This window comes from Neodiprion lecontei, chromosome 3 (assembly GCF_021901455.1).
Source record: "Neodiprion lecontei isolate iyNeoLeco1 chromosome 3, iyNeoLeco1.1, whole genome shotgun sequence".
Classification (NCBI taxonomy): Eukaryota; Metazoa; Arthropoda; class Insecta; order Hymenoptera; family Diprionidae; genus Neodiprion; species Neodiprion lecontei.
Window position 1 is genome coordinate 41,839,821 of NC_060262.1, and position 27,932 is coordinate 41,867,752.

Genomic DNA, 27,932 nt, shown 5'->3' on the forward strand with positions numbered 1-27,932 from the left:
TCTGCAGTCTTGATTCAGACGTTACTTTATTTATTAAAGATACGCAAGTGTTGGAAATTTACGGTAGTTTCTGAGAATCGGACTAGAAGTGGAAGAAAATGCCTGTTCCTGCGTATGTGGAAATACCGTACACCGGTTTGTTGAATTTACTGACGCACTCGTAATTCTTGGAATTTTCGGAGCAATTGTCAACGAAATGGCTTGCAGGTACTGCGTTTCAAAGTCCATATTACTATAAGAATATAATTGAACTATAAGAGAACTTGGAATTCATATCTTTTTTTTTTTTCTTATAATAAAACGAGGTTGTCTGGAAATGAGTATGCACGGATTTCTTTTCAAAATTACATTCCGTATAACCGGCAATGGCAAGATCGTAAAAATGAAAGTTTCAAGGTTCCCTACGTATGTATATATAAAGCTCTCAGACTATGTAATTAAATAAAGGCAAATAAGTATTATCCCCTCTCACAAGCGAACGATCCTCATGTGTCACGGCGTATTTCGACGATCGTCAATATAAATGCCTGCAGCTGATCAGATTTATGTGCATAAAATTACGCACCGTGCCATTCATGTATACGTCTTTCTTATAACCCGACACCATCACCGTGGTTAAAAGCCGATGATGATTGTATGCAGCCGCATCCCGGGTTGCGACGATCGGCTCAAAGGATCTGCTCGCGTGTCCCGCAGACAGCCATCCCGCAGTCTGCTCGATCAGCATCGGGAATCGGTTTTGGGTTTCGGATCGAACGAAGATCATGCACAGGAACATCGACCAGGTGACGACGTCCCCGTTCCTGCTACACGCTTCAGAGAGAATTCCCCGGAAGTAACGATGGCAGTGAGTCTGGGCTCGACGAGTCAATATTATAATTACACACACATACGTATGCTATCGTCTACACGGTGTACAATGATGTTGAATTATACCGAACTGTTGTACCCGGGAAGCAGAGCGACCGCTCATTAAAATTTTCTTTAAACATAAAATATACCACCATGATGTGTACAGGTATAAGAAAGAGCCAAAACCACGTCTGCGTTACGGCCATTTGAAGGCGGGAGAGCATCCTTCTTTATTAACGTATTATCATCCGTATAATACTCGACGTAACGAGGATCGAAGGTATGCTCTTCGCCGATGGCCCAATTATGGTCCCCCGTTACATTATTTCTCTATCTCTCTCTTTCTCTCTCGGAGAGCAAGCAATTTGCCTCTCCTCCCTGACATATTGCGGAGGATGACATCAGCTCGTGTCGCCGCTCAAGTGTACCAGAGATAATTGTAAAATCAATAACAGTTGACTTTCAAGATAAATTTCCGAGGTTCAAGTTCCCAGCGTAAGCACATTTTTTAGGAATGACGGTTATTTTCCTACATTATTATAATCGTTGAGTACTCAGCAGAAAGTCATTCTAAGCTTGGAAAGTAATTAATTTTTTCAACGATTTGTCACGTCTGTAATATCAACTTCAATCCGAGCGTAAAAACTTACGCCAACTTTTGATATCGGAACAGCGTTCGATGGTCCGAAGATTATACATTTTTAAACAAAACAAAAAGGTACTCTCGAAGAATTCAGCCCTCGTAATATCCAAGATTCAGATTCAATGATTGTACTTGCATATAAGTTATAGCAGATCACGTTGATGCGTGCGACATTGAAGAGCGTGGACAGGAAGGAAGGTGCAGGTTATAGCATCCGACGCACGTTTCGATCATCCATAAAATGGATTACAGCGGGATATATATGCGGCTTGTATATTATGTACGAAGAGACGAGAGAGCAGTTTCTGCGCAAGGAAACTGGTGCGGGTTGAATAGCGAGTAACGAGCACGTTACACCATCGCTCTTGTCTTCGTAATCAGATTTTAGCAAGGGGTAATCGCTGTCTCATAGTCAGTAGGTCGTAATTTCAGAGAGGAGGTATAAGGTACAACAGGTGCGTGAGCACAAGGCCGCCGGTGAAATGTGGGTGTTAAGTTTAATTACGACTCCGTTATCCGGCGCGTACAATGTATTGTATAACAGTCGAGCTTGTTATCTGTTCCAATTTCGATGCCAAACATTCATCGTAAACTGAATAGTAAAATATTTCTCTATGCTTGTATAACGGTCATCGTATTGTTGACGATATACAAATATCTATACTTGTGTATACCATTGAGATAGGATCCATTGTAAAGAATAGGTTATAGGTAATTTATTTTCTAATTAGGTACCTACGCAGAAACGACAAGTGCGCGTCGTTTTTCCTTCTCTGTATGAATATGTATATAACTAGTCGGTGTAGGTTTAACTAAAAGAACCCAATCGCTATATAATTACAGGTGCTCATAATTAACGCGACGAATCTGCGGGTTTAGTTACCGTTCAGGAACAAGATAATTTTTTTTTTGGTACTTTTTTTTTAGGAAGCTCAATTTTATCAAATCACACGATAACTGGACAATTGATTGGTCGTTTTTTTTTTTTTTTGCCTTTGATGAGTCTTTTATTAAAATATAAAACATCTTAAGCAAGATATACTTATAATGGTAATTTTGAACTTGTTCGAGACTTGATATTATACAAATGTAATTCTAGTGAAATTTTCGTCCGTGGAATTTCGATATTTTGAGCTTTTATCGCGTCTTCAACGCGCCGCTTCACAAAGGCTTCAGACTCCTCGTCCATCGTCTGCTCTTGAATTCTGCAGCAGGATAAATCACTCGACGGATTGGTGAGCCCAGCACCGAGGGATTCGAGACAGGGAATCAAGGAGCAGATGGACTATACGAGAGGAAAAATCTAGAGCATAACGACCCGGAGACCGGGGAACGAGTCAACGGCAAGCGACTAGTTTGAGGCTGAAGGTGTCTTTGGTGCCTGGAAGGGGTTCCACTTGAGACACTCCGGATCGATTTCTTTGTAGGCGGAGCCCCGGCGTTTGACCCGTTCCTTGTAGTCGTCGATTACGTCCTAAAAACGATCCCAAACGCATGCGAAAATTAACAAACATGAATCTTCCGTAACAACATCTCACCGCTAATACGTTCAGGGTCTTCAATTAAGCGTTATATCACTCTTAGAGAACTTTATCGGTAAGCGATGGATCCAAAAAGCATTCGAGATACTTGATGTAACCGAGTAGCAAGAAGGCAGATCGCGCAGAGCAAATATTTACTGGAAGTAAAACGCGCTGACTCAATGTAATTATTGAAACTTTGATATTTTCCCCTGCGGAATCTCGGCGAATCATCAAACTCGAAATCCGGCGTCTCGCTCACCTGCTTCTTCAATATAATGTGTTTTCCCTTCCAATATTTCATCATTCCGAGAGCCTGCAGCGTGCTTACGATGTCGTACGAATCGATCGCCATCTCCTTGCTGATGTCTGAAACAATTTTTCTCACGAAACCATCGATCGACAAGAAACATGCTTACAATAATCTTGTTCACGTATCTGTAAAACATGCTTTTTACCCGCTGCATAGAATATTATTGACCCAGCTTCTCTGGTGCTCTGATAATTTTATTTAGTTTTATACCAGAAAAGGACGGTCACTAATCGATACTAAAAATTCTGAATCTCCAGGTGTTGATAATGATAGAGATATAGGTATTCGCGATTTTTCATTTGGCTCCAAATTGAACAACCCAAAGTGCGCCGAAGTGATAATTTAGTAACTTGCTCACTTGCCTCTGTGTACTCGAGTCGATTACACGCCGATAGAATTGAATGTACCTCAATGCCGGCGAGTTTACCGTTTACAGAGGTTCGATTACCTTTTACGGATAGTTCCTTGCCGCCGAAGTTGCACAGGTATTGTAGAAGAACGTCCTTCCAATAGCTGCGATAGGAGATCAGCCCGAGATCGGACAAAGGTTTTTCGGGGGAACCAATCTTCTTCTCGACCCTCGTGAGCAGGTAACCTATGGATTGAACAAAGATGGATCGATCAGTTTCTTCCTGCTAGGACTCACGCTGCATTCGTCAGTCCGTCGTTCTTGTTATACCGCGATGCCGTTGCATGCCTATGCGTTGAGCGTCTGGCCTAGAACGAAATTCCCGATAATCCCCAACGGGAAAACAACGTCTGTTCCAACGTCCGAATATACACTGAAATCCTATTGTGAAGCGAAGAAGACTGCACCATCTCCCCTTGCCGTACGTTATACAACGCGATCGATAAACTCTCTCTGTGGCTTTCAGTGTAGCGGAATCATCTGCAGGATTACAACGATAATACCTGCATCAATTCAGTAAGGCCCCAACCAGAGAAAGGGCAACTAACGATGAAATAATCAACATGATATTATACCCCGTACTGTTGGCAAAAATATGCTAATTCCAACATTCTTCGAGCGTTTCTCATGTGGTTCAATCAGAAATCAATCCGAATTAAATGTATATGAAATTGACATAAATTTATCCTCGTATTTTCTTTTTCCTTCCGAGTAGTGCTTTTGTCGTTTCAACAGCTGCCGCGATGTAGAGAATGTACTGTATTCGAATGTTCGTAAAAATCCTTGACGCGTTCGCCTACACATATAATTACACCGGTCAACACGAATTTTATGTCTGGGTTTTAGATGTCGAATTTTGATTTCTTCCGCTTGACTCCCAGCAAAAAAAAACGAAAAAAGATGGTTTCATCAGATAGTTTGCTTTTGTAGAAACCAAAACGAATATCTAATTTTGAGAAAAATTACCTGTTTTCTAAAATATTCATTATAAATAACAATTAAAGAAACTTTGGTTTTGCATTTAAATCACTTTTATCTAAAAATTATATTGTTTTGGTTTTATATTACCCGAATAATTGATATCATAGATTTTCATCAGTTTTGAAATAGCACTCTCCTAGACACAAAATCAAACTTACTTTCGGAAAGTAGTAAATATTCATCTGTTTAATATCACTTGACATAACATAATCACGTACACAAATCCCATGGACAAAATCTCTGTAGGCTTGAGTTGGGGAGATTATTAAATCGTTACTATTTCTCCCAAGACAACGAAGGTCAACTTTAAGGGGAGTGTATATACTTTTCCCGTGCTTGATGCATGATAAATAAAAAAATAACCAACTCAACCCAGGCACAGAAATTTGTTTATTCATTTATTTTTTTTTGTTTTTGCCGAACGGTATTATTTGCCAGTTTCCGCAGTATTCAGGTGTAAAGACGGCAGTTAGTAATTTCACGGTTTCGACACAATGCTTTTTCCTAAAATTCTATTGTGCGAACCAAAGTGTAAGAGGGTTTGACCGTAGTTTTCTGGAGATAGTCAGGTTAATATATTCGCCTATACAAGCATGAGGTTAGTTTTTCGCATAGTTTGAGAAGCTTTGAGCGTCCGGCAGCTGTGCCACGCTTTGTTAAAAGTCGAAGAAGTATTGCGGACCCTTACATATGTATACCTGCAGACTGCAACTCGCCATAGAATTATTTGTCGTTTTAGTTTTGTCTTTTTCAGAATTTGGGATGGTCAAGATATTCGCTGGATAAGGGTGAGCAAAATGAGCAGATGACGAAACTGAGCGTCCCTCAACTTGAGAAAATTTTTTCTCATCGTCATTCGTTCGCAGGTTTATCGCTACAGTATAATTAAATCCTAGTACAAATTCTTCAGCTGATATTCATAGTTCTGTAAGGGACTGGGTGGAAACTATAGCTATACAATTGACAGTTTGGACGTACATAAAAATAGTCAGAAGAAAGAACTAGTACGTTGGTAATACTAAAAGATGACTTGATTTTTTTTCAACATGAAGCACCTGGTTTACAATGATCCTTTTGAAGGGGATACAGTTACGACTGATTCATAGATCCAGATAATTTATGCCTGATTTGCTCGCTTTCTCGACGAAGATACCACCTTGGTACGATGCATGGCGTTATACAAAGAAAATTGTTACGTCGTTGTGAATGACTCAATTATGCACGTACATCGCACACGCACACAAGGCATCAACAACGTTGGTTACGTTACGTACAAGCACGTCAAGATCGTCACTCGACTGTATTACGAAGAAAGACCAAAGTATGACGAAGCTCATCAGCGGTTCTTACATACTTTCGAAATATGAATCGGAGAACATTCGTTGATCAACCATGATAAACGTACCTACCGAAAAGTGGGTACAACAGTCGTTGCATGTAAATATTCAGCAACCATGGCAAATGAAATGTCACGATTTTCATAACCAGCGTGATCGACAATCCGGTTACATAAAAGAATGTTACGTACTGATCGGAGAGTATAAAACTGAAATTCTAAATAACCCAAGACTTTACAAGAAAAAACTTGTATCAATCGGACAGTGTCTAGAAAACAGGCCATTTTGCTACGTCGAAATATTACCCGTTATAATTTCTGTCATGTAATTCTATTACCGAGACCGGATTGCGCAACGATTTTGCCAGTGAAATCTCGAACCGATTCAGATTTAGAAAGTAGCAACGTGCCATTGATCGCCTATTGAAAACGTCGTCGTTACGGGTATAAATAACATAGACCTCTCGAGATGAGGTGGTAAATGATCGTCGCTGATCGGACCGACCGATCGGGAATAGATTGAACGCACCTTTACGTACGCAGAAATCCAATCATACATAGAGACGACGGAGCGTACGTTACAAGCATAAATGCGAGAGAGTACCTCGCCTACGTATCGCGGTTATAACGCGGAATACACGCCGGCAAGACTATCGGGTTCGTTGAACCCGTCTCTGAAAGGCAAGTTGGAGCCGCGGAGTTCCTGGCAGAGCAAACCGATTTTCCGATTATCTCCCGAACGCATTCATTACCCGCACCCCGGAGTGCCCTGCACCGGGTTACCTCAACCTCTGACTCGGTTTTTCGCATTCTCGCTCTTCATCTCCCTCGCAGTCCGTTCAATTCGCCGAGCAGACTTTCGTGGGGTGGGGGCGAGACGCGGTGTACGGATCGAGTACGCGAGGTCACGGGAGGTCACGGGATTGCAGCCCTACGCGAGCCCGAAACCCCAAACCCCGTCCTGCAGCGTGTGCGTCCGGGCGGCGCCTGCAGGTCGATGCGGCGAGACGCCGGGCGTCGCTCTTCCCGCTAAACACTCCACACTCCACTATCCGCGGTATCCAGTATCCACCCTGCACCGGCAATCCTCCTCCTCCTCCTCCTCCTCCGCCCACACCTACACCCACACCTGCAGCCTGCCCACCCTTCGACCTACGTACGGTATCCTCGACACGCTTGCGGGGAAGAATACCTGCGCAGTAAACGCGGCACCATCGGCAGCCCGCCCCTCCCCCCGCCGAGTACAGAGACCTAGAGCCCCAAGGATCCAAGAGCCCTCTTGGCGGCGACGACCGTAAACGCGACGAGACCCGCCACCCTCTTCTCGCGTATCGCGTACACCCCGGGATAGTCTCCGCCCTCCGCCCTCGGCAAGCCTCCAGTGCCCGGTCGGCTCGGCGCCGAGGACGTGGCATCAATGAAAATGACGTCACGTGGGTGGAAAAATCCGAGCTTTTATAATTATCCAACAATTTCGTACGAGGAATCTATTTTCGATCTTTACATACGTTCTCTACAACCGTGCGATTGTACACTTGACGTTTTCAGTCACGCGATACGGTTTTTAATTTTTTTTTTTTGTTTTTTCTCTCTCTCTTTCTTTCAGCACAGGAGTGCAATTATACGTTTCCTGCATGTGTTAATCGACGCTGAATGCGAATCTGATGTCAAAAATTTAATGAACCTAAAAAAAAAAAAAACCCTCGAGTAGGGTGAAAATGGGACGAATTATGAACATTGTTTTAGACAGTATTCTTGAATAAGATTTATATGAATATTTATTTTGAGTGAGCAATTTTTCTTTGCCCGAGAATAGGTGCAACCCCCAATACTATCTATATGTACACCTAACGAAGGTGAAAACTACCCCTATGCATTGAATTTTGTAAGTCTAGTGGCCATTCTGAGACCTCTCTTTGTCAACCAATTAATTCCAAGCCTTTGTAGTATACGTTTATTATCAAATTTCTCCTCTAACGAAAGTACGTTGTTTTTCTTTTTTACTTATATGTTCATTTATAACAATTATAAAAAATTACGGATTCACGAAAACAACCCTGATCATTACAAAGTTTGAGTTTTTTTTTTTTTACTTGAAAATATCAAAAAAAATCAAGATTTTGCTGTACATACAGAAAAAAAAAGAAAAAAAAAATTACAAAAATGAGGAAAGAAAAAAGGGGACCACTACAGTGACTGCTGTGACTGAAAGCGTTAAGGATGTACAGGACCGACCGAGGTTACAAACGGTGACAAGATTTCAATGATTTCATGCAAGTTCCAATGATTTCAATTGATTTCATGCGATTTCAACCAATTTCCGGTCGAATTCTAATAAATGAATTAACGTTGTTCATCAGTATTAGATGAGTATTAGATGAATATAGATTTTTGAGTCAAAAATTGTAAAAAGTGATTTCTTTGACGATGTTACTACAACGAAGAATTTATAATAGTTAAAATTCAATGTTTTCAGCTCCATTTTTGCTGCGACTGTACGTATGTCAAATCCTCAATTTAACTCACTCTGTAATATATTATACTCAAGTTTTACGTAATGTGGATCGATTCGGGCTGTCCGGTTGCGGATTAACAATAAGTACAATAAGACAATCATACAATGACGAGGAATTCCGAGCAAAGCCACAGAGCGCGTAAATACTTTATACAAAGCGGGGCCTTTCCCATATTTTCTCATTACACAATACAACAGCATCGAACGAAAAACTTTCCGGCTCAATTTTGCTTTCAATTTTCTATTTTAATTATAATTGAGACTTGGATCTAAGCCCAACGCCTGAGAAACTTGGTAAAAGACGTGTATAAAAATTGAAGGCTGCTACAGTACAAGTAAGAAAGTGTTGCACTCTTGCTTCAGAAATGAAAAGAGGGGGGGGGGGGGGGGGGCGTGGCTTTGATAAACCGTAATACAAAACGAGTGTAATAACGATAAACTTGCGGAGACGTGAGCTTGAGCGAAATTATGGTCAGAAAAAGGACAAGGTAAAAAAGAAAAAAAGAACAAAACTAAAAATGAGTAGAAAAGAAAGTAAAGGAAAAGAATTGCTACAGGGAGTCGGTGCACGAAGGCAAGTCTGCAGCGCATAGAGAATATAATAAGAGTTATGGAACTCACTAAAGTCGATGAGAAGGCGACCGTATCCCTGGCGCTGGTACGGTGGCAGAGTCAGGATGCAAGACACGTTGTAATTCAAAAACGAGTTCTTCTCCTGGAACAAAAAACCTGCGTGAGCATACCGCACATATACGAACGCATCAGCAGCGTCACGCCTGTATTACCGCAGCCGTAGAGTATTGTTGAATTTGTCATGATGGTTATCCTAGGTCAGGTTGAGTTAGACTTCAGCGGCTGACACTCAAGTAGGTATACGTATTTTAGTGTATATACGTACATTTATTATATATATCCTGTCGACGGTATGTACGAGATACGGTCGAAGAAAGAGGATTTATGTACACATACCTGGTAAATCGTGGCATGCGCGGGTAGCGAATGTCAAGAGGGCGAGACAAAAATAGAGAGAAACGGATTTATTGCAAGATCTATATGTGTAATACCGCGGGTATAAGAGCTGTGGGAGACTGAAACGGTATTGCGTATTGGAATTACATACATAAATATGTATGCCTAGCTACAATTATCGTTGAAATTATTTCGTATACATATATACTTACAGGTATGCTACACGTGTAACAGGGAATGTGTACATGTCGGAACTGTTCAAACAGTTCCAAAGTACATTAGTAATTGATACTAAAAAATATCTAAACGCGGTCTAAATTATACAGTCTTCATTCGTTATATCTACTATTTGCCGTCCTAAACCCATCGTAAGAAGGAATTTTCAATGTCCTCAGTTCTCACAGGTTTGTTGATATTTACAAAAATTACCATACACCTTCCACCTTTCCGGCGAAGGTTACGATGCGAAATTATACGCACGCATACAGATTAATGTGGGCCCGAAGGGCACCTTGAGGTGTTGCCGGTTGCTAGGACGGGGTCATAATGCCGGGGCCCGATTTTTGCCGCAGCACCGTCGGTTCGCGGAAATCCTATCTCATCGCGATATGCACTCTCTCTCTCTCACGGATGCATCGGCTAGCGCGCACGCGCGCCTCCGCGGCACGAGGGCCGCGTGACGTCGGCGTAACAGCCAGCATAGCGAGGACGAGGGGCCTCACCTCGCGATCAGCGGAACGAACAGGCTGTTGCCAACTGGCGATCTCACGCACATGCGCACACGTGCCGTCGCGCCGAGCTGGCCCAACCAGCCGCACCAACACGGACGTAGCTCTGCTTTACCGAGCGGGTGGGCGTCGCGTCGCGTCCCGTCGCCGAAGGACAAAGCGGCTCCTCGTCCCTGCCGCCGGTGCTGGACTAGCCTAGCTTCGCCGGCTTTGGCTTAATTCACCTTTGGTTAGGCTAGGTTGCACCAAGGCGCATTCGGCCTGCAGGCAGGGCCAGGTGTAGGGGGCCGGGGAGGGGGAGGGGTCGAGACCGGGCTGCACCGGTGGATGGAATCTGGGCCCCGCGACGTCCTTGGGCCAGTAGTCTACGTGTGCCGCGGGGCCGCTTCGGTGGCTGCCCTCTGGTCCCCCCGCTCGTCCCCCTTCTTCGTCGATCAGACGTACGAACCAAAGTCCTGCCAAGACGTCCTCGTCGTCCCACGAAGCGGGGGGAAATTAATGGATTTGGCGACGCTAGGAACTCGGCCGAGGAGGAGGAGCCTGTAGGCAACGACCGAAATATTCTCCTTTACAGGAGGCGAAGAAGTACGGAAAGACTTCGATAATCATGGGTTCGGTGATGATAAATATCGAAAAATAAATTCCCCGCATATTCTCAAAGTTAGCGCAGTGGTGTGGATATATAATGATGAAATTTCTAGATGATACGCTCGGAGAGAGGTTTCGCAAGAATATGGTCGATTAAATCAAATTTTTAGTTTCAATTAGTCAACCCTTTCCCTCGTCGGTTTAGTACCCACTTGGACCTCTCTGCGAAGAATTGATTTGGCAAGTACGTATACTTATTAAAACGTATCCTTCAATTTGGTTCCCAATCACTTTGGCCAAAATCATAGTTACCGTGTAATATGCACGACCATTTTCGGGCTATTCCGCACTGACAGAAATCTCCTTCAAATCGCCTGTGATCGTAATTCTTTTATTCAACGAAAGGATTCAATTATCTATCTGATTTGAAAAAGTTATACACGACTCCGCGAAACTCCTCATACATGTCTAACTTCTACAAAGTACAGTGGATAACTTCGTGAAATTGAAGACAGTCTTGGCTGTATACATATTGTATGAAATCATTTCACACAACGATGCCAAAGATAATATGACATTATAAATACCATTGTATGAAACAATAATTACGTGAAATCAATAAAGCTCTGACAGATTGGAACAAGGTATTCGCTGCTTCGTTGTAAACGTAATGAGAAATTTCTCCGCGGGAAATAAAATTAGGTATGTCATTTCGCAGAATAAAAGAATCACGGTTTATGAATTTTTCTTTCAAGTAAAGAATAAAGAAATACACCTCTTACTAACAAGAGATTGCCCACAATCGCAAAGTGTGAGTATATAATTGTGCGTCGTCCCGTGATGGTCTGTGCAGGTTATAACTTGTGTTGTTAGGCGCGGGTAGCGACGCGACGCGTCGAATCAAGTCCGGGAAGAAACGGCGTCAAGATTGGAGTTTGATTGCTCGTAATTAGCAATTATGAACTTTCCGTGACTCAACCCTGCGGCAACAAGAGCGTCTGCTAATCAATTCGTCCGAGTTCGATGTACCCTACAGAACCGCGTATATTATACGTACAATAGTATGTATATATTGTATACACACTTGCGTGTAATAGCCTATAGAGTTGAGACGCAGGAATACGGTGAAAATTTGTCAGTGAGTAAAAGATTAAAGCAATCGTTCGGACACAGTCCCTATATTAAGAGTTGAAAAAAAAAAAATATTCCAAGTATGGCCCCCAGCGGATAAATACCTATGTATAGTACATGCATCTACGCTTATGTGCAGTTTGTCTACCCCGCCGAGGTGTGCAACGCGGACAACCGCCGCGTCCTCATTGATTTATTTAGCCGAAGCCGAATGTTCCTCGGCTACCAGACAGCCAGCCAAGGGGTCTCCAGCTTCTGCACTGTACCTGCATGGCACTCTTGCAGCTCCGTTGCAGAAATCACTACCTTCATTCAAAATTCAAGACTCTCCCTCTTCTCCTTAGATTATTATTACCGATCTTCGCTGCGCATTCACGATTCTACTCCGGATATGTATTACTGTAAAAAAAAAAAAAAAAAATTGTGGAAATTCTGTACACAGATATACTTAGGCATGTACATTACAGGCATACATACATCTTGAGAAAACCGCACGTGGAGGTACGATAGGCGAATGCCCTGGGGTTTCGGTCATGCCGTAAAGCGGCGTTATAAGGTATATAGGTAGCTATACGGCAGGCGAATGACTTTTGTATTTTACTTGTCCCGTCTCGAAGAGAGGCGCGAGACACGAGGGGCACAAGGCCAGAGTACAGCAAGGCTGTTGAGTGGTTTATAATTATAGCCACATATTGAGAAATTTTCATTTCTCACAAGCACACATCGAAATTACAATAATTCGTATATAACATAATGGCGGTTAAAAAATTATAAACGGATTAATTTTTACCGAATTACGTTTGTAACATTGAAAATAGCCTTACGAACAAGTATTTCGGTTGATTTCGAGACGTTTTATAGACAGACGTCCGTCAAAAAATATCCGCAGCGAAATCGATTCTCGGATGGCGATGGTATTACACGCATAATAGAAATATTTTAAGCATTTGTTACACGTGTACCGTTAACAACGCGGAGACGGTAATTGCGACAGCATTGTCTCACGTCTGGAAGAAGAAGAAGAAGAAGAAGACGTGGGCGGCGAGGTGCAGGTCCTCGGTAGGACCTTCTGCCTTGGCGGCAGCCTCGGGGGTTCAGGCAGCTGTAGGTAGGCATGTACAATGCATACCTACATATACATACATACATGCATACATAGTACCAAGAGTTAAGTTGTCGTACGTTTTAACCGGAGAGATGAGGATAAATTGATCGTACGGACGAAGCCAGAGGGATAACAGGAGAGGGAGAGAATCGGTAAGGAAAGAGGGGATGAGTGGGGGGAGTGGCGGCAGGAGGAGCGAAAGACGAAGCGTGAACGGAGCTTAAAGGCTGCAACAGCAGAGGCCTCGGCCCGACGGTCACTCCTATATTTAGAAGCGGCGGGGTTTCCTCCTCCACTTTCCTTACGCCGAACAAAGCGTTCCTTATTACATACGGGGTGTCCGCCAAGAATTGGCGAACCGGACCCAACCCAAGTTGCAGCTGTCCAAGCCTCACCGCCGGCGCATTTATTATCCTGCGTCGCGGCTCGAACGTTTCAGCCAAAACTATCGTCTAGAATACTGATCCGGATCTCTCAACGTCCATCCCCCTGATTCACGTACTGGAAGTGATACGACAAAATTGAAAGATAACAAAACTGAGGAGCATTTTGATGTATGTCGGGAAAAGCAATTTCATTAGCAGACGGTCTATTACGTCATGTTTTTCTAATGTCTGGAAAAAGTACAAACAACTCTCTTGCAGGTTATAATATGTACTTTCAAATGGAAAGGAATAACCGAAGAAGATTGACCACCTTTGGAGTTGTGGATTGGCAAAATCAACTCAAAGCCTAGAATTTATCCTGCATAGGAGTTGCTTGAATTCAAGGCATGCGGATAGTTCCAGAAGAAGAATTCGAAAAGTGAGCACGTGTGTAACTGAAACGCTTTTTTCCAGCTACTAAAGCTAGAGATTCAGTTCAGCAAATCGTTCGGATAAAACTCTGGCACAGTTGAATTCAATCGTATCTATTCCAATTTTTTTTTATAACACAATATAGTGTTTAGTTCACAAAGCGTTTTAACCCCATTTAATTCCCGTGGAAAAAAATTCTTGTATAAAAATGATTTTTTTTTTTTTGCGTAGGCATAACGAAAGATCGTGAGCCGTAAATCGAAAAAGTGTCATAATTAAAAAAGGCCGTTACAGCGAAATGCCGCATAACGAGGTATGGGCGTATAACCGTCAGAATGTTAACCCTGCACGTTAAGCCGCAGACGGATCGTAAAATCGTTTTTCTAAAGGCACGCCGGTGACAAGCGTGCTATCAATTAGAAAGATTTCGATAAAACGCAGACCGAGCTGTTTGGCCGGGTGTTCGCCGAGCCGAAATCGGAGGTTCGCGAGGCTCGTAGACGCGTATAATATACCTAAGCTACCTTATACTCCGATCATGCGGGAGCTAGAACCTCGCCTAATTCCCGCATTCCCCCATCGGCGGGGCTCAGACGACTCGGGGGTTTGCGTCGCGCCCCCCCCCCCCCCCCCATGCCCCCGGAGGAATGACTTCGGAGGCATATTTGGCGGGATTTGGTAGTGCGAACAGAACTCTGTCTGGCATCGATCGGTCTGACTCTGCCCTGCCGACGGCGGGGGAGCGGGAGCGACGTCGCGTCGACCGTCTGGACGAGTGGCGGAGGACGTCGAGGACGAGGAGGAGCGAACGAGCCTACCCCAACCTCCGGTGGAACGGACGGGCGGCGGGTGGGCGACTGCGTATCGTATCGACGACCTCTACGCTCTCTCTGCGTTCTGCCCGCCCCTCGCTACGTCATATCTCCTCCTGCAGAAATACCCGTTGAAAATCATCCCCGAGGGTCTCGCTGTCGGGACGGAGTGGAGCAACTCGATCTGGCAACTCGCGTCTTCTCGCAGGTCGTACACCTACCTAGATAGATGCGAGGATAAGGTGTATGAGTAGGTCCGCGTACTTTAGGTATTATTGTAACATCTCTGCTCCGAGGCTAATGTTTTGGGGTTAAATTTATCTGGAGAATGATTAAACCTTTGAGTCGTAGTCGCAAGTATACTTACCAACTATTTAATATTCCATTTTTGTATATTTAGAGAACTTTGAAAACATGTTACTATGCGGATTTTTGTTATTTCTGATATGATACTAGCTATAGGTTTTCAATACTCGATATTTTTAGAAGCGAATTGATTGAAAAAAATCGTGAATATTGAAGGAATAATTCATTTCCCAGAAAGTTAGGCCTTCTACACGTATGCATGTTTTACATGAATCGCAAATAAGTTTTTGAGGTCGTTGATTACGAATCTGAAATCAGATTTTGAAAATTCAGTACGGCGAATTCAATCAGCGACTCCGAAAACCCCTGCGTAGAGTTTTTTGACCGAATTCGATTAGATTTCTTATAACTTTTATCCGCAATATTGGATCCACCATCTTGAATTTTTTAAATTTGATTTGATTGTAATCAGCGACCCGGGAAACCACGACATAGAGTTTTTGGACGGGATTTGATTAAATTAAAAAATTTTGTCCACCGTATTGAATCCGCCATATTGAATTTTCAAACCCCGATTCCAGATCCATAATCAGCGACCCAAAAAACCACAGAGTACTATCTTGTTATAAAAGTTGACTCAGCGAAATACTGTGTGACTCAAAGGGTTAACGAGGTTGGTGAGACATGAATCGATACTTTTTTTTACATGCGTTACAAGGATTATTATGAGCTACGATGATGATCCTGAAAAAGTAAAACAAAAAATTATAAACGCGAAATTATCGTTAGGTGTAGCTTTGCATTTCAAGTAAGCTTTCAAATGATAGAATAATAGAAGATGAGAAAAATGGTATAATAATATTCGTTCTATTTGACACTGCGAATAATAATTTTCTAATTCAGAAGACAATATTTACCATGCCACTGAGACACTTTTTTCCCGTCACATCGGTACCCGTTAAATATTACATTTCTCAAGATTGCACCGATATTGATTTTCGATCAACGAATAGCGATGCTCGATTAATTGTTGAAAAAAAAAAGAGAAAATGTCAGTGAAATTGTGAGAAATACTTTTCTCAACAGACTAAAATATCGTGTGGAAAAATCGAGCGAATCAACCACATATAATATTTTACCATTCTAAAGCGATTTGAGTAAAAAATCGATATCGTAATTAGCTCTTGGGTATTATGATTCCAGCATACTATTCTTTACCTTTTAATTTTAAGAAAACTACCGCAGTTTATGAATACATTAATTTAATAAATACACGATGTGTTTTCATCTCGCAGTCGATCAAGTTAATAAAAAGTATTGATTTCAGCTCATGACTCGCTCCAACAAAAGCTTTCCACTTTTTCATGCACGCGGCATCGATATTATAGTTGGAGTTATGTTCCAACTTTGAAAATCGGATATAATGGAAGTTTCAAAATTGGGCTGATGCCACTGCAAAACCATACACGAATCTTCTATACGTCGTCACGTCGCAGCTAAAATTGTCAAAAAATCAATAACCCTGCAGCGTTATATGTAAGATCGTTATAACGCTCATACCGGCTGCTCACAGCAGCAAAAAAGCGCCGAGTTTTTTCTTTTTCATCCTGCTATTATAGGCCCGTTATTTTTCTTCGTTCTTTTTCCCGCCGTTTTTCTCTCTTTCCCCGGTGCCGCGATGACGGTGTATCGCCTATAGGCAAAGGGACATGGATCCCCTTCTTTTTTCGCATCCTCACGCTGTCGCCCCGGATCAGAGATCAGACCGGGTTACCCGCTTATAATATCGGCTATGCATCTCATCGCTGCTGAAAATGTTCGTGTGTTAAATCGTCAAATGTTTTGAAAGATTTCAGCACGTAATTTATTGCACGATTTATCTTTTAAAGTCGATGAAATATATAAAAAGTCATATATAATAAATTACAAAAGCAGGAATCATCAGACACGCTGGTTAAAAAATCATACAGTCAACCATACAGTGAACTGTATCATTTTTGATCTAGTAAAGCTGACGATTTGGGTTTTTATAATTTATTGCGTGATTTCTTATACATTTTATTGAATCTACAAGATAAATCCTGTAATAAATTACAGGCTGAATTCTTTTAAAACACTTTGTGATTTAACATATGAACATTTTTTCTAAAGACTTATACGCATGCATATTTGGGATACGCATAAATATCCACGCGTAAGTTTACGACCTCGCTTGAATTGTAAATAAAATTTGTTACGTGCAAGCTTCGCAATTTATACTGTACCTATAATACGTTAGAATATAGCATGTTCAAGTATTGCCGCTAACGAGGTTTTCTTTTTTCATTCACCCCGCCCCGCATCCGCTCCCAGACCGATCAACGTCCCTTTTCCATGAGAAGTTCCTTCACCCGCATGCGGGAAGCTTTCATCGACACAGTAGATAATTTTCGAATCGAACATTGACCATCTGTTTCTTCACGGTTTTAATCAGGCAATAATGGTAGGTAACCATATACATATAATTTCGTCAAATATTCAGATCTCTACGGAGATTAGTATAAATTATTTTTAATTGCGCGGTAGTTAGGCACGTTAAACTCGATAGCGAGAAGTTTGTTCGTCATCAGTTTTTCAAAATGAAATAATTTATGTGCTTGGTAAGAAGAACAGTTCAAGCATGCAAAGTTGATAAAAGTAATATCTTACATGCACGTAAAGTATATTCGAAACTACAACGAAAAATTTTATACACACGGCTTTTATTTCGAAACCAGTCTGTTTATATTTTTCCCCAAACTAAGCTGCCTCGGTGGTTGTCACGTCAATGAATTTTGATTTCAATGAGTAAGACCAGACATTTCGAATTAAGTTTCAAGTTCCAACACATCATCCAATGCACTTTGCATATTCAAGTAACGCATAAAAGAGAATTATTCCACTATAAATAACGAGTAGATGAATTTAACCATATTAATCATACTAATTAATAATATCAGTCAACTTATCGTCCCAACCGTACGTTTGGCGTTCAATTATCGTCCGGCCGTCGATAAAAGTAAGTATTATTAATTGAAACAGGTCACAGCCGTCACTCGGTCTCAAATATACAATTCCATGCTACGTGTATAAAGTTGAAATTATTGCAGAATGGTGCGGAGGTCGGTTCAGGGTTGAAAAAGTCCGACGACCCGGACCCAGGGTGAGAATCGCGAGAAGCCACCTTCCACAAAAAAAAAACGAATACCGATACGGGTAAATCGCATCCGCATAGGAGATCGAACGCAGCCGTAGATCTCGGATACTCGGATGGATCCTGCGTCGCGGCTTGGTTCACCGTATAGAAAATAATAACGACCAGCACACCTCGTCGTCGCAGTGCCGTCGGTGGTGCGGAAAGGTTGACGACCCGGAGCGCGGCGACGCCCTCCCCGTCCCTGCACCGTCAGACTGGCTCTCATCCTACCCCAACGCAACCACCTCGCGCACCCTCGGGTCGTTGCCTGGTTCGATGTTCGTCGGGGAGGGAGGATATTCCGCACCCAACCCCGTCGTCGGTTGCGTCCCGCCGTCTAGCCAGGGTCGGGGTCATTGAACGTCGATAAAGATTTTGACTCGACAATGGTGCATGTGCACCGCACCACCCGCGCCAGGGTTACCCATTGGCGTCGCTCCGTCATCCCCGAGGAGAATGTGGTGCACGGGCTGTCGCGAGAAGTCACGATCGACGATTCACGCCCTTTAAGGTTATTGTTACGTTGTTACATATTTTGTTTACGATATCACGCTTTGTACCCGTGTAACGCGTCGGAGTCGGGAAATAATTTAATTAATCATATTGTAACTGGTACATTGGAGTGTCCCAAAGGAAAAAAAAAGGAAGATTTGAAAAGAAAATGGGAGCTCTGTACCTTAAGTAGAAACCGTCGCTCGTCGGGCTTTTTTAATTATAACAGCCAATAAACGTCTGTGATTGTATTTCAAATTAAGAGAAACAAATTTCATTGAATAAAATTTTTTTATTCCTACTTTCTAATTTATTAATTATATAACAATTTATTAATTAGAAACGAAGAATACGAAACAAACTTTATTCAATTAATCGTCTTCTCGTAATTTGACATACAATCCCCATGGACTTAAATTTTTCCTTTCAAAAAGTGCCTTCGTAGACGTTGATTGGCTGTTATAATAAGAAAAGTCCAATGACCGGCGGCTTCCACTTAAGCGACAGAGTTCCCTCTTCGCGAGGATGAATTTTTCTATCAATCCTCGAGTTTTGAAAAATGTTGTTTGGGATATCCTAGCATACGCATTATTATTATACTTTCATTATTAATATACGTAAATTAATTATTATATTAATTACGAAACGAAACGATGAAATAAATATCGATCTAATGACCATCTCTGTGGAAATTGCTTCATTTATATTAATCATACATATACCGTGAGACCTTTAATCGTTGGAAATTCGTTGCGTAGGATTACGTATAGGTACGTAACGTCAGCTGGTGGCCGGGTTTCGCCAAGGGTCGCGCGTCGCTCCGCAAGTTATAGGTATACCTATACCTTTCACAGGGGTCGGAGCTCACAATCAGAGGCAAAAGTCTAGACGCTTGTATCCACAGTCTCAGCAATTCCTAAGTAGGTATACCGGATCGAAGAGGCCGTGGCAGCGGTTCAAAGCGAGAGTGAAGAAGTTGGGGAAAAAAAAAATAATATAAAGGAAAGGGTAGAAAAAGAGGAATTTTCGAGACGCCCAGACGCACTCGCTTAAATCTCTTTAATACTTTCACAAATTTCTATACAGTTATATGTATAGATTAGCGATAGACGGATAAAAATTATTCATGAATATTTAAAGTGAAGATAATATACAGTGTATTAGGTTTCGGGAAGAAAATGATTTGTATCAGCTTTGAAGAAAGAAAATAAAGAAAATACTGATCGATGCGAGGTATAGGTATAGGTGGTTTAACTGTAATTCGCAAAACATGTGTAATAATAAAATTGCAGTTCGAGGAGATATACAAGCTTCGCTGAAATTGAAATCAACAGCAATGTACCGAGAGAGGGAGAAAGAGAGAAAGTGAGACAGTGGCTGATAGCAAGCGTTGTTTCTCGCGTTAATTCCGAGAACCAGATATCACGTACAGGCGTCACTTGATAACGAGCGTATGACTGCTGAACGTGTTCAGCAGAACGGCTGGCACGAAGTCATTTGTGAATCAAAAACTCTTGGCGGTATTTTGACAAAGAAAAATTTGTAAACGACGCCGTATCTAATGAAAAAAACCATCTTTTTGGGTAGACTGAGACATCTGTGACAGAACCCAAGATTACCGTAGTCTTTTTCAAATGGATATATGGATATCGATCGTTATTTCAACACGCACACACATTTGTTTTGTAATGATTATAATGCACGTACACGTTGTACCTCACCACGTGTTGCCAAGCATTTGTAATTTTTTATCATTCAAGGTCGGTCACGGTCAAGCATGCCGAGAATAAACCGGTATTGAGAAACAAAAAAGAAAAAGCAAAACGCGGATAAAACACTTACAAGCAAATGTAACAAAAATACAATAATTCCACGAATTTTTGGCATGTTATAGCTTCTATTTTTGCATCGCTTGCTACGTTAACCGACAGACGAGATTGAACTTGCAGACACTTTGGTTGCTTTCGCTTTTACTTTTGTTCAAAATATGCGGCAGCGAAGTAACTTGATTTTATAGGTCTTGAACATTTTTTTTTTTCGCGATCAAAACATGTTTATTTGTAAAAGCTAAAATCTCCTTTCGATTCCACCAACGTATAAATTTCACATGATCACCATCGTAAAGCATCATTGATTTTCTTTGAACAATATTTTTTTCTGTAAAATAATACCAAGACTTTTGCAAAGTATTTTTAACTCATTACGCTTTATGTACCGACATCCGCCTCATACTGTACGATATGCTGCGTTGCCAACGGATGTACCTGTGTTGAATATCCATTGCTAAGGATATTCGTATACATATATTTGTAATGTATGGTATGTAAGTACGGGAGTGACGTGGTAGGTGCATACATGTAAACACGCATGTATGTACACGTGGCTTTACGGCTCAATTGCTCGGAAGTCGTATAACCAGGTTGAAAAAAATGTGGAAAAGAAAATATGGTGCACTAAATTAAGTTGCAAATTGAGAAGGGTAGCGGTTCTTGAGAATGAGAAATATATTTTCACCATTTTCTCTTCATTGGTTTTTCAAAAATAAGTCGATAAAAATTTTCAAAAGAGAATGCAGAAGAAAGAAGCGAAGCAAGTGTACAAGAAGCAAATTTTAAAGTGTATCTTCTGCAAATCGGAGATTCCTACAAGGGGACGGTAAATAATTCAGAATTCATTGTTGTAAGGGGGAATGAATAATAAAATAAAATTCGTGAGAAAATGACGAACCTTATATTTAGGATCGTCAGGTGGCCCTGACAGACGTATTAGAACCTACACACATACTCGCATACGGAGGCTGATTTATTGTTAGACGCGACGAAATACGGAGGCCGTCGTCGGAAACGCAGACGCAGAGGTAGTGACGAGACGCAACCGCAAACGGCGAAACGTAAGCTCTCTGCGGTCGGCGGCCACTCCCTTCACTCCTCTGTGGGGTGTCATAGTACATACGCGTCGTCGATGTGACGTTCTGCAGGTATTCCAAGGGGCCAAAGGGGTACGGCAAGCAGACAGCAAGCATCCCTTCGATTATGATATAATTCATTCAACCCAGCTGCGTTTATACACTAGAGACGAAATTGGAAGCAAAAATATTCATTATTTATTCATCCTTGCAAATTTACAAATGCACAGAGAATGCTGATAACGAGTCACTCAAAGATCTTGTTACAAGTTCGCGAAATCTGTATTTAATTCTTTTTGAAACTTCCGAACTACCTCAATAATTAGAATACAAAAAAAAAAGCTTGCAAATTTGGTGTGAAATTTTTTTTAGAAACAAACCGTGCAAGCCCGAAGAACAATTTACTCTTCTTATGGGGAAATTTTTTCGAAATACTATCCCTTGAATCCCTTCTTTAGTTAGGCATTAAAATTATAATTTTTCCTTTCTAACTCACGTCAGGCACGTATAAATTATGCCAATATCTGAGGTGGGTAACTTGAGATATTCTCTCGTTAGATATACGCGTATATACGCAAGTGCGCATCGTAGATCGTGGTGGTGTATAAGCTGCAGACGATCTAAAAAAAGGGGCTACTGCGTCGCAGGTATATATGAACGAACCGCGCTCTCTTATCGTGTGATAGTAATATACATAAACAGGGATGTATCCTTACACTGCGTGGCGATCGAGTAACCAATTAGTCAACACCTCGCTAGCCTCGTTATTTCCATTTGCGTTTCCCTCTGCGACCTTACTTTCTTCGTCACAATTATACCTCGTTCCATAGCACGATAATTATGTTATGACTGCGCAAGTTTTAATCGCCGGCTGCCTACAATTTCTATAAATAATATACATATAAGTACACACGCATGCGAGGCATTCCTATCACGACACGCATACACGTGACGTGGTAAATTTAAGATGCAAATTTTGTCTGAAATCCTTTTGCCGATACTTGGCTTCCGATTTTTCTGCTTAACCTTTGGTACACATAAATAATGCGAAAAACCTACAGAAAGCTAGTTTCTGCAATATGTAACGAAATCCGAGGAATGAAAACGTATAATGTTGGTGGTACATAAATTCGACGCTGATCATACACAGACGGGCAGTTTCTTTGTTGAATACTTCGGAAGTTCTGAAACGCGATGCTGGCGTGGGGATCGCATTGCAAATGCTTGCCGCACGTGTAGCGCTGTTTATGTAACTTGTAAGAAAGCAGCGGAATTTGTTTACTAGGTATCAACTCAACCGCGATTCTCAAAGTAAGTTGCAAACCCGTTTGCTATAGCGTGGGAAAATGTCTTTTTTCCCATACCATTCGTGAATCTAATTTCATAGTTGATAGATATTTTCTATAAGGTAAGGAAAGGAGATTTACCTTGCTGAAGTAACCGACGGTGTGACATCCTTCCGAGTCGCCGATCGTCATGACGTAGAATAGGAACGGCTCGACGTCGTAGTAAAGGGTTTTGTGGTCCAGGAAGAACTTGGCGAGAAGGCAGAGGTTTTGGCAGTACTGTTTATACCGTTTCCCATCAACTTCCCACACGCCAATCTTGTCCTTCCTTCAGTATTTGCAATATCAGTAATCTCTCATTTTTTCCCCTTCTTCTCTGTTTTTTTCTTTCTTTCTTTTTAACACAGATATAAGAGACTTCACAAGTTTACTAACCGGTATACCTCGTGTCCTGGCGGATGTCTCCACAGGCACTTGTCGCGGTGTCGACGTAGCACCTGACGGCTTTTCGCGTATCTCAGGCAAAATTCACACAGATACAGCTTCGGCGCTCTGCTGAACTCTTCCGGATATGGACTCTGGTACCATACTTCCATCTCCCAACGCCCCATTTCTACGCAACGGGTTCCTACTCCATTTCCGCTGCAGCTGCGACCGCTGCTCTCACCCCCGTCGCCGCTTCCCAATTCTCTCAATTCTCTCTCCTGGAATGAACAGAAAACTGAACGAGAAACTTTTATGATTCGTTGTTTCAATGGCGACGATTTATGCCAAATTACCATAATCCGAACTAATGGTCTTTAAAACGTAATATCAAGGGGGGATCCTCCTTCCGTAAGAATTTTGAATACTTTGAACTCTGCGATCTTCAGACCTTCTTTCACATTTTCATAAACATAAAATACTCATGCATGCATATATAATTTAAACAATCTACTAACAATTTTCTCGCTTGCGATGGCTTGAGCCTCCATGAATAATTTGAGATCATAATCCGAGGTGAGATTGTTCACTTTTGGTTGACGATCTTTTTCAATCCCATGGTGTTCTCCTCCGCTTGTGCTTTCATTACCACTGCCACTACCCGCCTTTAATTTATTTCGCATCTCTTTCACCTTGAGCTGATAGTTTCGCTGCTCATTAGTCTGGTGCAAGCCCTTGGGTGATTTTTTAGCCAAATTCGAAAGGGCCTTCTTACGCTCCTCTTCATGCTTTTTGCGCTCCTTGTAAAACTCTCTAACAAAATAAATCGATGCTTTTAAAATTGAAGATCTTTTCTCCATTTAGTACAGTTTTATGCGTATCTTCGTGTAACGATTCAATTAATTCATACCGAATATGCAGACATTTAGAAAGAGTCATCCTAAGAATACCAATAGTTTTGATTGTTGGATGAAGTAGTTTATATTTTATATAATTGTTACGATTGAAACTGCAGTAATACTTACACACAAGCCTGCGGCGTGGTATTGTGATATAGGGGACACGCTTCGAGGGTGAAATGTGTTTCGAACCGACCTGAAAGGTGGCCGCGTGAGTCACAGGATAGGGCTAAAGGACACTCGCGTTCCTTTGTGCCCATACGTGTACGTGTCAGTACTCTTGTATCCTGCCCTCGTCCTCCGTTGTCACCGCTTCGTCCAACAAGTGACTGATGCCTAGCAGTCCCTGGTCCAGCACGTTTTACTGGAGATTTGCTGGTGCTCCTCTTGCTCTCTGATAGTATTCAAACAATTTATGAAGGTTGGATAAAAATAGCTGGTACATTGTTAAGAACACCGTAATTCGTAATATATGATGCGTACCTGTGTCGGATTCGGTGTCGCTCGTTGGTTTCGTATGTAACTGCAAAAGCTTGCTACCTCTGCGTGTCTGCAGTTTTCTTTTTCCTTTTGCTGTCGATTTTGTTGGACCATTACCTTCGGTGTCTATCTCCTTGTCCGTGTCCGAGAGCTCACCTTCTTCCTCACTTTTAACCAGATCTGTGAAACACGTGATTTGATGTTAGAGTAATGAATATGACTTTGGCTGAATGGCGATAATTCAATGAAAATACTGTAGAATCATATACAACCTTGGCGTTTCGATGATCCTCTCTGTTGCTTGCCAATACTTGATATTGCGAGTACGTTTGCAGTTGGTCTCTTTGCAGGACCGCTAGAAACAGCATTGACAACAGTAGCAGTGTCTTTCTTTTTCTGCTGTGGCTGCGGAGTTGTAGGACTATCTGATGATTCGGAATCTGAACTACTTTCAGTTGAGCCAGAAGACCCAGATCCTCCGGAACAGCTCTTAGAGCTAGCAGAGCTTTCAGATTTCTGACGATGCTGTTGCTGTTCCTGTTGCTGCTGCTGCTGCTGATGCTGCTGCTGTTGTTGTTGTTGTTGTTGCTTAATTACCAGTGCTAGTAGAATCCATAAATGTTAATGAGTGAAGACAGGAAACTTTAACTCTCAACTTAAGAGTCTTAACTTTTGCTAAATATCCATTTATTGTAAGGTACTCAAATCTCAATACGTATTGCTTAGTGATAAAACCAGCAGAATTATTTCAATGTTTATACTAAAATCGGAAGATTATTTTCAAAGATTTCTAGGCTCCTTTACACGGTGAGTGATGAGAAAGCCATTTTCTCTAGTATGGAATAATAGGTACCTAATTGGTCACTCACCAGCTCTGCTTGGCAGAACTCCTCTGGGTTTTACTTCGCCCCCCTTCACAACCTTTGATTGCTGTGATTTAGCTGCCTTAATCAACGGCCCTGCTACTTTCATTACAGCAGGTTTTGCCACAGTCGGAGTGTCGCTTTCGCTGCTGTTCTCAGGACTGAATATGCTCTTTTTCTTCAACTTTTTTTGCACAGGCTCTGCTGCAACTTTGCTAATTTTCTCTGTAGGTTTGGTACTTGCTGCAGCACCTGAAATTCAGCCACATTGATATGTAATCACTCTTTGTTGCTAGATTCTAATTGGAAAAATTATTTTGCTCTAAAAAGTTTCGAGTTTAGATGAAAGTCCGGTTATTCACGTTGAGTGAAATTTTTACAGGCTGTCAATTTATTTACTCAATAAATGGACTGATTCTTAGATTTATTCACAAATGTTTGAGCACATACCTGATGGTTTGCTAGATTTATTCGGCGAAATTTTAACACTGGATGCAGTTTTACCAGTAGCTGGTGGGGCTTTGTTGACGACCTTTTGAGCCTTAACTACAGGAGCAACAGTAGCAGTAGCCTTCGGTTTAGCAGGTGGTTTTCTTTTCGTAGATTTCAGTTTATTAGGAGCTTCTTCAGACTCTGAGGAATAGACAACGGGTCTAATTTTTGGAGGATTTTTCTCCTTGCTCTTGGTTTCCACAGAAAGTGCTCCACTCGTTTCATTTTTAGGCTTTCCATGACGTCCCAATACAAATGCTGTCTTCTTCTTTCCTTTCTCCGAATCCGAAACCTTCCGACTATTCGCAGAACTACTGGAATTCTCAGAATCGGAAGAACTTGACTCGCTACCTGAACTCGATGAGCTGCTCGACGATGAGCCTGAGCTACTGCTTGAAGTTGATTCCGAGCTGGTTGTCTATTATGTATAACAAAAATATGTGATAACAGTAAATGAAGAATAAATGACATAAGATTAGTTGACCGTATTTTAGGCACATGCATTTATTAGACTATTTTTGTACTCTGTAGCGTCTACGACTGAGACAACAGGAGACCAATGCAGCCTGCGATCTAGTGTACTGATGTGAAACGTGCTCATGAAATATATCGTTCACATAATATTATGCACTGTAAATTTTACATCAAAGCGACAGACTGCACGCAACATTGCACCAGTTAAAAAATTGAAGGAAAATATGTATTATATATGTACTGTATTCGTAGGTTAGGTTAGGTTAAATGTATTTCGTATACAAGATATGTTTAATGTTGTATCAACGGAAAAGCGAAGAGAGTGGACCAAATTTCGGTTACGCAAAAGTTTCGTTGGTTGTGGAAATCTTACGCTCGAATCAAACTGTTTATATGGGATTTTATGTTTCAGGTTACGTACCTTTCGTTTGGGAGTCATTTTGGCAAGTTCCATCAGACTTTGTCATTTCTAAAGGTCATGTTCACATTTTGAAACGAAATATTGGCACAAGTGCACTTCTAACGAAAATGAAATCATGTTCTCAGCTTCACCACAAGCTTTTCATCAACTTTTCACCCACTTTTCATTACAATTCTAATTTTCCAATGACAAATCCCTTCTCCCCTCCTCCTCGCCCTCTTGCCATGTGTATTTACCGTTGATCGAGCACACAACAGACAACTCACAGGGTGCGCACATAGATTTATAAGTCTATGGGTGCGCACCACTGAGCTATGTGAAGATTGCTCCGCGAGACTGGCGAAGTCGACCATGCTTGATCACAAATTAGCGCGTCAACTTAAACATAGGTCTCTTATGAATTTCAATATAATCTAAGATAAATACAGGTTAGCAATCTTTTGTACACTCAAAATTGGATCAGAATAGTTCAGATTTATCTTTATTGTTAGTATAATAGGTATATTTAGAACATGCGTCGTTCATGCGTTCCAGCGTTGACTGAAGGATCTTTAGTTAAATGATAAATCTTCAGAAATGAAGATAATTAGGGTATATCCTACTAAAAAATGCCATCCTTGGGCAATTTTTTACTTACAATTAGATCTGGGAGCGAAGTGGGTGATTATCGGTAATATTAACAATGTAGGAGTTCCGCCGGTAGCGTTGTGTTTTCTATCTTCGTCCAAAGAGTGGAATGGAAAAGGATAAGACATTGATATCGGTACGCCAGTTGACCATGTCGGTATTGCGGCATGTGTACTCTTGACTATTCTTTGAATTGTCCATTACCTTTCAACTTTGCCGTCACGTGATCTTTGGTAGAATATAGTTACTCATTGTCAATGGTAAGGATATCGTTCCGAATTCGGTTGGGTATGATACATAGTCTATCTTTATCTACCACGTAAAATAGAAGAGGACACGATATGTCTCTGT

The 27,932-nt window shown here is 41.6% G+C and overlaps 1 protein-coding gene across 7 annotated transcripts; it reads right to left on the reverse strand.

Moving 5' to 3' along the window:
- Nucleotides 1-1,975: 1,975 nt before the first annotated feature.
- On the reverse strand, nucleotides 1,976-27,275 carry LOC107225841 (histone acetyltransferase KAT7). 7 transcript variants are annotated; one of them, XM_046733860.1, is made up of 14 exons: nucleotides 26,955-27,274; nucleotides 26,018-26,477; nucleotides 25,574-25,819; nucleotides 24,977-25,306; nucleotides 24,708-24,884; nucleotides 24,351-24,618; nucleotides 23,844-24,138; nucleotides 23,338-23,606; nucleotides 23,044-23,230; nucleotides 9,191-9,284; nucleotides 4,008-4,217; nucleotides 3,777-3,923; nucleotides 3,278-3,384; nucleotides 1,976-2,969 (listed from the first exon to the last, which is right to left on the reverse strand). In XM_046733860.1, the coding sequence occupies exons 1-14, from the start codon at nucleotides 26,985-26,987 to the stop codon at nucleotides 2,847-2,849; spliced, it is 2,946 nt and encodes a 981-aa protein (XP_046589816.1). In that variant the 5' UTR covers nucleotides 26,988-27,274; the 3' UTR covers nucleotides 1,976-2,846. The 7 variants fall into 7 exon arrangements, 3 of the variants coding, with proteins under 3 accessions (XP_046589816.1, XP_015521923.1, XP_046589818.1); XM_015666437.2 differs by lacking the exon at nucleotides 4,008-4,217 and having other exon boundaries at nucleotides 26,955-27,271; XR_006903270.1 differs by lacking the exons at nucleotides 1,976-2,969; nucleotides 3,278-3,384; nucleotides 4,008-4,217 and adding an exon at nucleotides 21,664-21,779 and having other exon boundaries at nucleotides 3,785-3,923; nucleotides 26,955-27,275.
- Between the last annotated feature and the right edge of the window lie 657 nt (nucleotides 27,276-27,932).

Bases quoted from the DNA above. Each gene is read 5' to 3' on its own strand.
- LOC107225841 (XM_046733860.1), bottom strand. From the start codon at position 26,987: ATGGAACTTGCCAAAATGACTCCCAAACGAAAG. The intron at 24,139-24,350 runs GTAAGTATTACT...TTATTTTGTTAG, and splicing joins ACCACGCCGCAGGCTTGTGT to AGAGTTTTACAAGGAGCGCA. The intron at 9,285-23,043 runs GTAAATCTCCTT...TTTTTGTTCCAG, and splicing joins CCGTCGGTTACTTCAGCAAG to GAGAAGAACTCGTTTTTGAA.